The sequence below is a fragment of the Xenopus laevis genome, chromosome 5L (genome assembly GCF_017654675.1).
Source record: "Xenopus laevis strain J_2021 chromosome 5L, Xenopus_laevis_v10.1, whole genome shotgun sequence".
NCBI lineage: Eukaryota > Metazoa > Chordata > Amphibia > Anura > Pipidae > Xenopus > Xenopus laevis.
In genome coordinates this window covers 119,688,873-119,704,909 of record NC_054379.1, presented here as the reverse complement: position 1 = coordinate 119,704,909, position 16,037 = coordinate 119,688,873, and the positions used below count along the sequence as shown (strand labels likewise).

At 36.4% G+C, this 16,037-nt stretch overlaps 1 protein-coding gene across 1 annotated transcript in view; it reads right to left on the bottom strand.

Annotated features, from left to right (window-relative positions):
* Nucleotides 1-16,037, bottom strand: part of mecom.L (MDS1 and EVI1 complex locus L homeolog) — a gene marked incomplete at its 5' end in the record, with an annotated part of 35,268 nt that overhangs the window by 7,936 nt on the left and 11,295 nt on the right. The window contains 8 exon segments of the mRNA NM_001095670.1: nt 140-306; nt 5,361-5,387; nt 6,753-6,840; nt 7,159-8,515; nt 11,769-11,925; nt 12,559-12,706; nt 13,893-14,109; nt 14,490-14,592. Of these exon segments, the coding sequence (NP_001089139.1) occupies nt 140-306; nt 5,361-5,387; nt 6,753-6,840; nt 7,159-8,515; nt 11,769-11,925; nt 12,559-12,706; nt 13,893-14,109; nt 14,490-14,538 (2,210 nt within the window).

Genomic DNA, 16,037 nt, shown 5'->3' with positions numbered 1-16,037 from the left:
CCTCAAATGTCTTTATGTATCGTATGGTTATTCTATGCCTTTGAAAAGCTCTAAAAAAGAATAAATTAATCTAAATGGGATAGTAACGTGTTGGTACTAAATAAATAAATGATCATATTGTCATTCAAACATCAAATACCTGCAAGTATAGCGCTCTTTTCCCTTCCGAAGAAGATTCTCAGGTAGGGCACTTGATGAAGCTCGAAAATTGAACATAGAAGGAACAGACTGTATAAGGTTGTTGGCTTCTGGTTTGAGGGCATTGAAACTCTCCAGTTTTTCTGCCATGTTTTCTATTGCTGACATCTAAAAGAAAGGAAAACATGTTAATTATTGTTACAGAAGCCTACAACAAAGCATTACATTTACTACATCATCCTGCCCTTATTTACAAGAAAAGTAGTAAATCAGAGGAGAAGTTGTGTTCATTGAGCAGCCAATGAGGCCCTGTGGGATTGTGTGGCAGGCTAGAAAGTGTGTGTGCCACCTCTATAAAGTTGTGTCTCAAAGTTGGTAAAATGGCAAGTTGCATGAACTGATCACATAGGGTACTGATATTCAGTTTGCGGCTATCTACAGAGATTATGTTCCAAAAAAAAAAGTTGTCGGATACAAATATTACAGTTTCTAGTTCTCTAAAACTTCAAATATGCACCTAAATCAGCAGAATACATACCACCCAAAATTACCCAGTTGGAATTCTTTAATGTTAGCACTGCCTATTAGTCTTAACCATGGAGGTCTTTGTTCATTCCTCAGTGCTACAAAACCTCATCAATAACTGGACTCATTTAAACAGTTTGTAAAGATAATAAGGCACTTGATTGTATTTGCTTCTATGTAATTACATTTACATTTTATGTCAGTTTATTCTCAGTAAGTTATATATCATCTTTTACTGCTACGTTGCAGCTGTCTTGTGCTCATTTCTCTCCTTGCAGGTGGTCTGTTGAATAAACAATGTATCCCAAATGCATTAATGGGATTCATACAATCTTACTTGGACCTTACCATGAATGTTGAGTCCCATTGACAATGCATAGTGGAGTTGTTAGAATTAAAATAACATTTATCCCAGTGCAGCAACCAATAGCAAGTTAAATGTTATTCTTTAATTGGCAGTAGACTGGCCAATTCAAATTCACGGTAACTTTCTATGGTTTACTGCACTGAGGCAAATTTGCCTTTTGTTAAATGAAATGCAAGCAATCCAAAAAAATCTGACCAACATTTGTTGTTTCAATATTTAGTTGCAAAACAAGTCCTTAAAAAGTAGTCTCAAAGCTAAAGTTCGACATCAATGGATAATATTAGGACAACACATGCATTTGCCCAATTCGAAGGCCTCAGAAGAGACCCCTTTATTGCAAGCTGTTCTTGATTCACATTTCATTCTTTTAATACCTGTCCTACCAGCCTCCAAAGAGCTGATAAGAGTGGGTGTCATTTTATAAAGCCATTTATCAACTTGGGAGCCCTTCTTTCCTGTATTGCCTGGTTCCTCCATATTTTGTATCATTGGCCCTGCAGACACTTGCGTTATAATAAGCACTCACACTGTCTATGTAATTGACTATTCCCTTCTGGTTGAGTGCTTGGTTTTTCTCGAACCTACAGCCTTGCCCTCATGTTCCCTGCTCAGAGTTTGTAATAGTAGCTACAAATTGCAGTGTACAGGATAACATTGCCAATTTGCTGTGTGTCTTTCAAACATACAGAAGCTAAAAAAAAATCTCATCGGCAAGTCGAGATGCATTCACTTGCTCCAAATAGGAAAGGCTTGGGATGTATTCAGGGCTGCAGGCTCACACGGGTTTGATTCATAATCATTCAGCTGCTAAAACATTCTCTACAGATGCTTGTGGACAGCACATTTGTCAACATGAAGGATCTTGACACATACTGATCACAGGGCAGACAGCTTTGTAATGTTACTGCTGATCTCATAGCAGGTAATTCCGTCCCTGCAGAGCAATGTCATTATCCACCCATGCGACTGTGGAATTAGCATTTTTTTGCCTCAATTTTTTATTTATTAAAAATCAATTTTTTATCAAGTGCAATCTCAGTTCAGCAGCTTTTAATTTAGTTGGACTGTTCCTAGTAAGAAATCATATCGATATCTGGGTAACTATATAGGGAATTTGATTCATGAATGAAAAATGACCTTTGGCATAACGGCTGATTAGCAGTACCAGAAATGTGCAAAGGTTACGATAGCACCAATTATAGTGAGGAATAATAAGTACCTAGGTAAAGATAATAAATATCTTTTATTTATATCCATTTAATATTCTGGTCAGTAGCTATTAAATCACTTGACATTTTTCTGCTGTGAGAGATTTTTATAATCATAGCCTATTTACATGTAAAATGGCACATAAAGCCCTATTACTGTAATACCTATTCATGGCTGGGAGCCATGTTCGCAGAGGAATTTCTATTCAATCACTAATATCAGATGTAAAATTTCATAAATACATTATGTAGCCTTTGTCAGGGCAATACTGTCCTCAAAAAGACTGTGCCTATATATTACAAACTGAATTCATAGTTTATTTAAATATGGTAAATGGGTAATTAATATTAGGGGCCTTGCTTTTTATTGTTTATTATAGAGGTATGAGACCTGTTATCCAGAATACTCAGGACCAGGGGGTTTCCGAATAATGCATAATAGATACAGTAATTCTGTAATTTGGATCTTCATAAATTAAGTCTACTAGGAAATCATGTATACATTAAATAAACCCAATAGGCCGATTTTGCTTCCAATAAAGAGTAATTATATCTTAGTTGGGATCAAGTACAAGGTACTGTTTTATTATTACAGAGAAAAAGGAAATCATTTAAAAAAAAAATTGGGTTATTTGGATAAAATTGGATTATTTGGATAAAAAGGAGATGGCCTTTCTGTAATTTGGAGCTTTCTGGATAATGGGTTTCCAGATAATGGATCCCATACATGTACAGTCAGTTGTATTTTATACTGTCAGTGTATTTTTAGTCAAGATAAAGATCCTTGTGTTTTTATTCCAAGAGATAGGTAAGATAAGGGATAAGGACGACCGGTTTGCATGCCTTATCGCTCTATAGCACTTATGCCTAGCTGTTTGTAAATAAGATTTTTACAGGGGAATGTAATAAAAGTCGCAAAGAGCAAAACAATTCGCACCAATAAGACTAAAAATCCACATCTCGCAATGTAATATTGTTCCTTAAACTGTTATTGCATTGCGAATTTTAATTGTGCACTCTTAAGAAGTGCTTGAAGGTGTCGTAATCTTTTGGAGCAAACATAACGACTTTTTCAGTAAGAAGTTTTATTACATTGACTGTGATTAAACTATAAAATTCGCAAACGGTCTTTCACTGTCGGAAGTGGTCGCTAAACAGTTTCCGGGCTCGCAAAAGCTATATTAAATTCGCACAAAGCAAAATTTGTTCGCGCAATGGCATAACCTTTCGCATTGCGAATAGTTTTTCCGTTAGCGATTTTTATTACATTCCCCCGTATATGTGTTATTCTATTTGGCTCTGTCATAAATAATCTACAAAATGTAACTAACTTCAATCAGCAATGCATACATTCTATATTCACTTCGAACATTGGCACATGGGACACAGGAGGTTTGCCAACTGCATGTTTCCCCACCTACCCTGTACCGCCACTAGCATTGGAAATTTTCACTTCATTCTTGCCTGAAATCATGCACAAGAGCATGCCAGTGTGAATTAAGAATTATCCTAAGCTTATTTTCATGCATTGGCACTATTACTATTTCGTAACGCTACTAAATACTAAACCTGAGATTTTATTATAGAAACAAAATATTTTCTTCAAAATGCAAAAAAATGGTGATGGATTGATAAAGGGCTCAGCGTAAATATGAAACACTGACCGATCCATCTAAGAGAGGCACCCAGTTAATCATCTGTATACTGAGAGTGCAGTGACAAACTTTAAGTTGGGACTATAATGTTAAGGAGAAATCTAAATGTCTGTGTAGTTTTGTATTCTTTTATATATATAATTTTCGTTTGTTGAGAATAATTTATGACTGAAAATGGAAATGATATGTTTTGGAAACTGTGCAGTTCAGGAGAAAGGTCATCTATTTGTTAACAATGATTAATTGCTCTTATGATGTTGCGATTAGAACAAAAATGCCCACAATTTTATTATTAAACCATTGCCTAAAATATCTTCAGTAGAAATAAGTGAGTAAACCTCAGTGACAGAAAACAAACAAAAGCGAAAAAAGAAAATATTTTCTTTTACTTAAAATATATTCTTCAGATATTGTGGTATGATTTCACATGGAGCATTTCCTTTTCTGTTATTGCTATGTTAGAAATGAGTTTGGGGCAAAGGATCTGGCTAGTTATAGCAATACATATGGTAGTTGAATCTAACCCAATTGCTTGAAACCCTACAGTTCTCTGGTTTGGAGTTGGGAGGAATTACTTTAATTACTAGTAAAGGGGCAACTCAAAAAGAAAAAAATTGCATAATGATATAAAATGCAACCCTGTGTAACATTATATGCAATATACAACATTTTCAATGATTTAAAAAAAAATATGTCCCTACACTGAACTGCTTGTCCTCCTGTACCACTGAAACAATGTATAAAGTCCTCTCTCCTCCAATCTCCAATTCCCAATAGGAATTGGTGGAAAGGGAGAAAGGAAATGCAAGGCAATGTGGGACTTACAGTCTTAGCTTTAGAAGAATTGGCTATTTCTAGAATGTTTCAATGGGAACAAGGTCAAACTCTGGATTAATTCTGATCAGCTAAACAACAGACTTCACAGTGAGGCTGGTTTTAAAAGAATCATGGTATTTAACATATACTTTTTTTTACTACTAAATTTTTTCCCCCTTTTTTATCAATACATTTTCCCGAAAATTTACTGTGAGGGAAAAAACTTGATAAAATCGTGAAAAAATCGAATGGTATGAATTTTTCAGATTTGATACCCGAAAACTCACATTATTGCCCAAAAACCACAAATTGTTGGGGTTATTGCACGAAACCCATTGAAGATCAGGATATCTTCAGGACATCTCCCATTGAAGTCTACATGAACTCGGCAGGTCTGAGATGGAGTAGTTTTTTATTCGTATTTTTAACACCCTCAGGGTTTAATAAATTCTGAAAAATTCGAGATTTTTTTTTTTCCATAAAAGAATTGTGTTTTCCCTTGAAAAGGCCAATGAGATAAATTTGGACTTTGATAAATAACCCTAAAAAATAAATGTTTTTAATATGATTGGGCAACTATAATTATGAAATAACTGACATGAACATACGGCATGTAATAATATATTTATATATTTTTTTAAATAATCTTACCCAAGTTCGCTGGTCTGGCATGGGGAACTGGAAGAAAATAATATATGATATTACACATTTTATTATACTAATATTTTCACACAATTGAAATGCACCACCAGAATATCTGGTTAGACAGCTATATCTTCCAACTTTATCCAGCTTTGACCTTGTTAGATAGTTGGCTACCCCATCTCACCCTAACCAGTCTGATTGCTCAGCATGGTTAAATGCAAAGCTAGTAATACATATAGGGAATCCATTAATAGACAACGACTTAAGCATAATTGCCTTTCTATCTCTATATCGTGAGGCATTTTCAGTAGATACCCATGAGATTTGTTTACTTTGCCACCATCCCTATTGGCAGGTCAGTGTAATGCAGACATCCATATATTATGCTGACTTCAGTACAACTTATTTTTCCTACACTCCATGCAAATCTTGGTTTGATATGACAGTAACTTCATAATCTATGGAATATTTAAAAGATGGGACTGAGGACTGTGAGTTTCCTGACGTAACATTTCCATGATATCCCCTCATTTCAAATGAGTGCAATGTTGGATGTAGACCAAATCCCCTATTTAAGCTGTCCTTGCAATCGTGTCAGACTATTAAGGTAATACATTTCTTCTGGCAAAATAAACAGGTTGATGCATTTACCCTTTTGTGGAAGAAAGCATCATTGTTTAGAAAAATGATCTGTTCTGCAGATGTCATTATACTAATTGAAGCAAAGCTGTAAGTCAGCCCTGGTTTTATTCATGAGCTAATTGGCTATGTCAGCTTCATCCCTAGGCATCATTTGTCGGTGGGTCCTTGCTGATTCAGGAAACTCACAATTAAAAACGTATTCAACGGTATAACAGAGCAATGTCCAACCTTCAGCCTTTCTAGTTCTTGTGAAAATATATCTTTCAGGTTGGTATAAAACCATACTGCTAGCAAGGACAAGCAGGACTTATGTTAATCAGCTGCAACTTCTCTGCTTATTTCCCATCACTGGCCTTTTAAAATAACCTCACCCATGAGCACCTATATTCGCTATTCATTTGGCACTCAACATGGATAAAAGTTTGTCCTGAGCATAAAGGCAGCTTTAAATGATGCCCTGAAACACACGTAAGCACAGCTTGGGTCAAAAACTGTCGTCCATAATGCCAAATATGTGTATTGAACCATAAAGCATGATTATATTAACTTATGATGTCATACAGAGAATACAAGTATGCATCCAGATACATAGATTTGGTTCTCAGATTAAAGAACGATTCATGATTCTTTTATAATGTCAAGGTTGTTTTTAAAAAAGCATACTTTTCTTATATAAATATGGAAAAAAGTATCCTTAATGAAATCAAGCAACTAGATCAAGCCAAGCTACTTTTTCATTGTCCATTCTGTACATACCTGTGGATGAAATAAAAACCCTGGGGATGGCCTCAAATATTTTTCCTTTAGAATTTCCAGAGGATCCATTGGTTTTCTCTTTTCTACCCTGAAATTAGAACTACTACCAGGTTATCAAAGATGGTTCTTGGAGTAGATTTAACAATGTTAAAATTAAAACACTAAGCCCCACAGCACAAATGTTGTTCAGTACAAAACACCGGTTTAATTAACACAACATGTTCTTACTATTTCAGAGGAAAAACAAATCAATAAAAAAACAAGAATGATTTGCTTAAATGGAAACTATGGGTAAAGGCATTGCCATATTACTGGTTATGTGTTTTTGGATTATAGATCTGAAGTAGGCATTGCATGTGGGGTTACAATTTATAGTAAAGTCAATCTTAGCAGCTTCAAGGCTTACCTATAAATAGGATCCATAAAGAACGGTGCAGGTCTTGCATGTTGTAAGCAGTGCTCAGATGTTTTTGGTAGTTCTGGGTCCATGTCTTTTTTCTCATTAAAGATATGATTTTTTCTGGGTTCTGTCTGTTTTGTGGTAGCGGCCCGGCTTCTGCTGCCCATGCTTAAGTCCAAAGGCTGATCGTGGTTTGAAGATGTAGGAGCACCAGATTTTGAGGGCACATTTGGGCTAGCTTTTTCCTCTTTACGTTTGGTAGTAAGATCAAAGGGTGATTCTGTTTTCCCCTTTTGCACTTTCTTAGTTTCTTTTGGAGATTCTGGTTCTATTTTTAAAGGTACTGGTCTTACATCTCTGTCAGGGAATGTATACATTGACTGAGAGAATGCTGGGAAAAATGGAAGGGGGAACATAGATGGGTAAGGTAATGTAGTGCCTTTTTTATCTGGCAACCCTACCAGTCCTGTTGAACCAAAGTACTTCTCAGCAATGGAAGCAATAGCTTTAATAGAGTCATTCACTGCCCCTGTCACAGCAGTCTGTTCCTCTAAGCATGGTGAAAAAACAGAATGATTATTGTATTCCCTTTTACTATTTAGTGCAGCTAGGCTCTGTAAAGGGCTCATTTTGTCTTTATATAGTTTACCATTTTCTTTCAGTTTGTCTTTATCACTTTCAATGTCACTTTCAAGGTCAGAACCAGAGGTTGTCTCCAAGTCACTCCCACTCGGAGTACTGACATCATCAAGGTCACTACTCTCTGAGTGGTCGCTTATCTTTTCATGTGGTCTCTGGTTCAGATTACTCTCTGTTATGAACTCCAGAGCCTTATTTTCATCTACAGATGGGTGCTTACTTAGTGCTTTTAAAATGTCCTGTGTAGCTGGTAATACCTGAGGCTGGTTCACATGGGGACTCTGGCTCTTGCTGCTCTGTTCAACACCTGGAAGCCCTTTCACCGGTGAAGCAGGAGGTATAAAAGGGGGTCGGTGGTAAAGACTTGATGGAAACAGACCAGGAAAACTGAAAGGAAATCCAGGAGCTGTTGGGAATGTGAGACCAGCAGTATGCCGACTAGCACCAAAATAGTCCGCAAGGCCAGCATTTGCGTGGTTCATACTAATCATAGAAGCTTTGTCCATGGCTGGGGTTCCAGGAAGAGAAATGCCTTGCCCAAACAGTCCTCCTGCAGCAAAATGATTTTTCCCCTCACAAAACCTCCTGTGCTTATTAAGTGATGATGTGGTGCTGAACATTTGCCCACAGTCTTTGCATTTGATCTGAGTCCTGCAATCTGCATGCATGCGCTTGTGTCGACAGAGATTGGAGAACTGAGTATATGACTTATGGCAGACTTCACCTGTGAATAAACAAAAAAAAAATATATATGAATATATATATATATATATATATATATATATATATATATATATATATATATATATATATATATAGATATATATATATAGATAGATAGAAGTATACCTATAATTCCATAACTGTGGTAAGAAGAAAAGTTTTGATTCATTATTACCAATTTAACTGCCATCCATTGGCCCCTGCACCCAACCTTTCTTTATTTCTGAGCCATTTTACTAACTCACAAGGTTAATGTTAGCATAGTGTTTGGAAAATGACTAGCCAGCTACAATTCTGTACTGGAAAAAAGCACAATAAGTCCATAATAATATTATAATATACAAAAAGTAAAGTGCAAGCAATATGCTACTCTCATAAAAAGTTACATTCCATGTACCTGTCAACAGGGGTGCATTAGACATTGAAATGTCCTCATCATTCACACATCAAAGCCACACAACAATAAACACTTAGAATTCCAAGGCATTTTCAACAATCATCTTGCAAAGGATTAAGACAGGCTGTACAAATTTACAATAGCTCTATTTTAAGCTTGTGAAGGAAACCAAATTGAATGTATCTCATCCTGCATTGTTGGTTCCCATGAACTGTAATCACGTCCCCTGACTTCCACTCTCATCAGTCCTATTGCTAACCTTCCTGCACTTGTGAAGCCCCTTGTCCTTGAGAATCCAGAACACTTGCTCTCACCTCTTGAATGTTTGATCTGGCATCAAGCTACATTAAAAATAAACATAACCTTCATAACCAGCACTAATAGTATCTGCATATAATATGTATAGTGTTTTTCATCCAAACAAACAAAGAAACAAACAGCATAGCCGCAATACAATACACTAAGTTACACTGCACACACACAGACTGTTGACAGTAATCAATATGCACCAGGTGGGATGTCAATAGAGATGTCTAGAGAGCTCCCACTTCAGCCAAGCCACACACAAACAGATGCTTTTGGGTTTCAACAAGTCTGGGTATAAAAAGTTTACTTCTTAGTGGTATGTTCTGTATGCTACTAAAAAAAGGCAATAGAAAAAGACAAATTAAACTATATTAATGGATAAAACTATTTCAGGGCTATTTGCAACCGCAAGAGTCCTAAACATCCCATGTTGTTAATCCCCATGCACTGAAAAAAAGAGAGTTGCTGCTTTAATGTTTCTTAAGTGTAGGTCTGACAGAGCTGAATAGTTTTCTGGATGAACACCCTTAACTTATATCAAGCTTTAACTAAAACAGACTAATAGCTTCCATACCAGGCAACAATACAGTGCAGGCTTCTTTTATAGCATGTTTAAGCAGGAAAGATTGCGTTAGACTCTTCCTTGACCACTTAACATCCCTCAAAACCCAAAGGATCTGGGTGCACTGGCTTATTAATATTCGTTGTGCCTCCAGTGTAATTTCTGGGAACTCAGGAATAAGACAGCAGTCAGGATTGCATATTTTCTGCTTATTAAACACATTAAGCAGGGCACTGAATATACTGGCCAATTACAGCATGTGGTTTCTATTTGGAGAGCCTGACGGTTTTGCAAAGGCTATGAGTAATTACCTTTGTGTTGGTGAGCCTTCACTCAAGTTTGAAGGAGAAGAATGTAATAAGAGACAGTTGCCATAAACAGAGTTTTGTGCTACAGCCTGTGTGTGGGCTTCTGCTGTAAAACAGATAGCACCTCTACATGAAAAACACTGCGTCATTTCTAAATCCCTCCGTTTTGTAATTGAGAGTCTGTTACTATGAAATTGTTTGGATATTATCTTCCTACTGCACTATGTTAAAAGGAATTATTTGACAAGGAGCAGCTCCTTCTGTAAAGGCTTCTACATTCTTTGGAGAGAATATATGGCAGTAAAATGAAAATGTTAAATAGGTGTCATGTCTGTTAATTAGCCTTATCATCGACTCTATCTGGGAAGACTTTGGAATGCAGAATTGAATATAATTTTTTCTTTAGAAATTCTTTTCCCCGTGTTACACCCATGTCCAAATCCAAGTTGCCTTTTTTAACCACTGGGATGGATTTATGATCTCAAAAGGAATAAATACAAGGAATTAAAGAAGCATGTGTCACATTTAACTTTATTTTATAAAACACTGTAATGTTGACTCCATCCAGACTATGTCTACTATGAGCTGGAATTTATCAAAATATTATGCACTTAAAACAGGTGCACATTTGCTCCAGCAGCATATTGCAACTGGCTACAGGGAGGTGAAGAATACAGTAAGTGGGTAACTAGACAGAATATAGAAGTAGGACGAATTAATCAGTTAAGGGGAATTGTGTACCCTATTATTCTAGCATGTTATCAACTTTTACTACATTCTACCAATAAAACTATCATTGAAATGGGCATAATTGCAATCAATTCTCATCTGGAATTTTAGACAGCACTATATTAAGAAATAAATCATCAGCAACAGGACTAGATAAACAGGTACAACTAGAGTTGTACCACTACAGTGTTAACAGCACAGTGCATTATTATTATTATTAATTACTGCATATTTTGGGGAATGATTTATTTCTGTAAAGTATTTACAGGCCCCCTGTTATTTAAAGTATACAGGGGATGAACAGTAGTGCATTTTGAAGAGTTAAAATGTAGACAGCATTAAAGAACGTGGTGGTCTATGTTACTGCCATCCTTACCTTGTTGATAATTTATTAGTGCATAGCACTTACGATTAAATCCAGTACTGAATAAATAAATATACAGGCAAGATTTGTGTACACAGTGTGACCAGTACCTCTTTCATTATTCTTTCTTAAGTGATAATTGCATGAAAATATGTTTGTGAAAGAGCTGGGGGACCAACACTCCAAATGCTGCTTCTGTTTTCTTTGCTGAAACCACACACCAGTTTGGCTGTACTGGGCACTGCAGCCAAAAACCCAGAATATTAGCACTGGTATTCCTTAACCAAAAGGCAAGTGACAGCTTGCTAAGATATATATAAACAAGGCAACACACATTACCGCCTGTTGCATTTGGCAGCCAGAACTTCCCTTCTCAACTATCTAAGGAATGAAATCACTTTTTCAACTTTTTATTTTGTCAAGGCCCAAAGGCAGTTCCTACAGGATGTTCCCTGGAAGAATCTCATCCTCTCTTTACTCTTTGTTATTTCTTGTACTGAATTCCACCATGAAACAAAAAAGAAATATTACATTCCTCACAAGCGAAGAGATACCAGCACACAGGTTTCTTGACACAAGATGACTTACATACAAAGGGCTTGACACTGCTGTGGATGTGCTTGTGTTGCTTGAGACCCGATGATGTAGCAAAGGTTTTGCCGCAGTCAGAACAAGCATGCGCACGGGCTCCAACATGCTGAGACCTTATGTGCCTTTGGAGGTTGCTAGGATCTGTGAAAACCTGCTAGGAAATTAGAAAACATTAGTCAATATATTTATAAGCAGGGTATCAGTTGGTTTAATCCTCTTTGCTCAATATTTTGAGATATTTTGTGATAAAATAACAGTAAAAGACCTTAGCTATGGCTCCCACACCTTTCTTATTTGATCTGATTGCTCAGTCATGGGCCATCTAAATGTTTCAGCACAATTTGTCCATCTACCCGTGAAGAAAAATCTCAATTAAGCCTATCGATCGGCACACCAAATGAATTGTCAGCTACGATGCAATTCAGAAATGGGCAGGTGATGGCGAACGTTAAAGTGCATTTCAAAACTGCCCCTCCAAACTGTTTATACCTTTTCCAATAAATGTCACTTTCACTGTTTCTAATAAGATAACAATGATTAAGGGAAGGTGTTCCCGAAACGCGTAAGGTTTATGTATCCTTGCAGTCCTTTACAATAAAAACCTGCTTTTTACCGGAGTGCCGTCCTCCTGTTCGTATATTACTGTTGGCAGTGGGGACACTGCGGACTGAGCACCCGGCACTACAGAGGAACAGCTAAGTGGTGGTGAATTGAAGCGGTCCTTTTCGTTTTTGAGAGATAACAATGTCACAGTTCTATGAAATAACCAAACACAAATTCACATTACCTTGGAACAGTTTTCACATTCATAGTGCTTCCCTGTATCATGTGACATCTGATGGCGAATTAGGTTGGACTTCCAGTTAAAGGCCTTAGGACACTGATCACATTTGTACTCTCTCTCCTCTGTATGGGACAGCAAATGCTTCTCCAGGCTAGAAAGAATTATTTTAAAAGAACAGTTAAATGTTCCCATTTTCATGCAATATCAATTTCTAATTGTACTAAACTGACTAATTCAACAGTAAAGGGTCCAATCGTATAGGACTGTATGGAAGGCAGCATACCATTCTTGGACAGGGACATTCCTGTGGGTCCTAATTTAATGCTACAAGTTGAACAAAGACTTGCAGAATAAGCCGATAAAGTTTTAATGTTTAGACCAGTGTAACAGACTGGTGCTTCTTGGAAAGCTGAATTCCCAACTACTGCTCTTTCTATATGATTGTTTTCTTATTATATAAGACTATGACAAAAACATTAGAAAATGGGTATAGGATGGTACTCTCTTTTTCCCAAGAGAGAGCTTTCATTTTTATTCTGTCCAATAGAGTAGCAAAGATTCTTAGGACTAGATTTATGCCTTTGCTGAAACAATGCAAGTATGAGACAAAGCCCAGTCAATCAGAATGATGATATATTTTTCTAGGTTAAATGAATATATGTGAGAAGGAGACAGAAGGAGTATTCTGTAGGAGGTACAAAGTAAGACCATATTTGCCAGGAACACTTCCTGCTCTGCTACTGCAGAGGGAACTTATGTGCACAGCCAAAATAGGAACATGATGCACCAGTTCCCATGTGCAGGATTAAGAAAATGTTCCTGTTGTCTTTCAGGTAGTAATCCTTAGTCTAATGTTTTACAAACTGACTGAAAACTGTTTCTATGCCACTGCAAAGTAGTTTTATACTGTCTACAGCACATACAGCCTGCAGTGAACTAAAGCAGACAAGACAGTTACACCTGCAGTACCAGTGCACATGTTGCACAGTAGTTTATGCTGATTACAGATCCTTTATTTTGCCTGATATAAAGTCTACTGTAACCACGCTATTATATTTATATTGTTGCTTTTTGTTATATGTATTTCCAGAACAGTATTAGTACAGCATAACGTTATATTACCTGTATACTGAATTACTTGTATAGAAGTATATTTGTTTACTTAGTTTAGAAACTTTTACATGATGCACCAGTTCTCATGTGCAGGATTAAGAAAATATTCCTGTTGTCTTTCAGTTCCCTGCAATAAATGGAATTACTTTTCTCTCTTCTCTCTACTTACCCTACCCTCGCACTCATATGTGCAACAATTCCATAACCAAAGCAACCATTCTAACCTTTGCATGTCTGGAAAAACTTGGTCACATTCTTTGCACTCGTGGGTATGCTGCATCTCTGTGAGGTCACTGTCATCATTTAGGCTTGGAGGAAAGCTGTTCTCCACTAATGAAAAGGCTGAGTGGGGTGTAACACAGGGGTATTTCTGGTGATCGCTCAGCTCTGTTTTGGACTCAAACAGTTGATCACACTCTTCACAACGATACTGGCGCTCCTCTACAAGAAACATCACAACCAAAAAAACAAAATGCATTTACTTAGTAAGGACATACAGTTCAGGCTGTACATACCATGGGTGTCCAATCCAGCAGCTCAGCAGTATATGGGGCCACAGTTGGAGATCCATGTCAAAAGCAATAATCATACACATTTACAGCTAAGTTTACAGCATATTTGAGAAAGACTTATTACATTCTGTTTACACCTTCCTCTGCCTGTTATAAAACTAAAACTCACAAAATTTGCAGTCTATTTACTAGACAGGATTTACGGTGATCAAGGGATAGTGGTACTAGCTAATAGTACTAGCTTAGGCTTTTTGAGGGACAGGAGCCTCAACTTCTTCAGGACCTTAACAGGATTACAAAGTTGCTTACCATGGATATCTGGAGCCATTCTTGCATAGGAATAATCTTCACTCTTCATGAACAAAAGGAGTTCTTCTCCTGGATCAATGTCAGCTACAGCTCTGTAATATATCTGTAAAACAAGCACATTGTTTTGAATTCTGCCACACCAAAAGCCATAGCAACCCACTCAAACACTGTTCCAATTACAAACATTTGCATTTATCTTTAATATCAATAAACGTCACTGCAAACAGATTTGACTGCATCACTTTATACAATGACTACAATTAACTGCAACTCTTAGGTAAGTAACTGAGCGGTGCTGCAAGCTGAAGGTGTGCAAAATATGGGTGCAATTCTCCATCTTTTCTGTCTTTTAAGTTCTTCCCTGCAAAACTGCTACATTTCCCTGTTTCCCAAAATGATTTTGCTTATACTGATTTATGTGCCATGTTCTGTTAATGGAGAGAAGCCATCTTAAAACATATAGCATGTCCAAAAACGTGTGACTTTAATCCTTGCTGAAAGGGAAACTCATTAATATAAACCTGCTTAATAATTTTTTTTTGCAAAGGTTTTATTAATTTTAGTTTTAGTTTCTCCCAATTGCAAAAAGATTGAATAAAATGAAATTTGTAGACTACTTTAACAGAGAAAATTAACTCTGTGAAATTTTGTGAATTTTGACTTATAATTTCAATGTTTTTCCTTTGAGAAATTAAAGACAGAGGTATGCATATTCCTTTTTAATCCCCCTTTGGTAAACTAAGCATCCAGAGCCTGTGTTTGATAGCACAGATGAGGCTTAATAGCTCATACAACCAAACTTGCAGACAGATATCCCAAGATATTAGAAAACAAGTAATTTGCATAGCTCCACCCATAAATCTTCATATTAAAATAACCTACACCTTATTGACAACGCACAAAATGTACATGCACTTTTTTTTTTAGCATTCTCTACAGCTGAGTGCTATTTCTAACAATTCCTGTAGGTGGCTCTAAAAGCCAATTATATCTTACATGAATTCCTCTACATGAGACAGATACTGTACATTCTTTCCTTTATAGCTTAAAAAAATTGACGTCTCATATGAGATCAATTTATTCTATACTTAAGTCTAAATTCTTGAAAACTAGTTGGCTGTATTGAGAACCTACATTTCACACTGTGTAAAAAAAACTGCATTTCTTCGTTTCACTTTTTACCCTGGTTTATAAATTGGAATATTCCTGCCACATGAAATTTTCCCTCTTGAATTACAAAAAAATCAGAGGTGGTGTAAAGTAACAGCATGAAAAACAGTAATTAAGTGGCATAACAGATTATATATAGTTACATATACCACAGCCTGTTTTTGTCATGGATATTTCAGGGATTGTGACAGTTTAACATAATGTGTAAGGATTAATACACAGTTTTATAAATGCGCCATTTATTTTACACACTTTTACAAATCATTTTGCACAGTTTAATTAATAGGCCATAAAATGCATACACTTTAAAGTCTGTTGCAGCATCTCATACGAACAGTCTCTAATGAACATATTGCATCTAATTCAGGTCCAAAATCT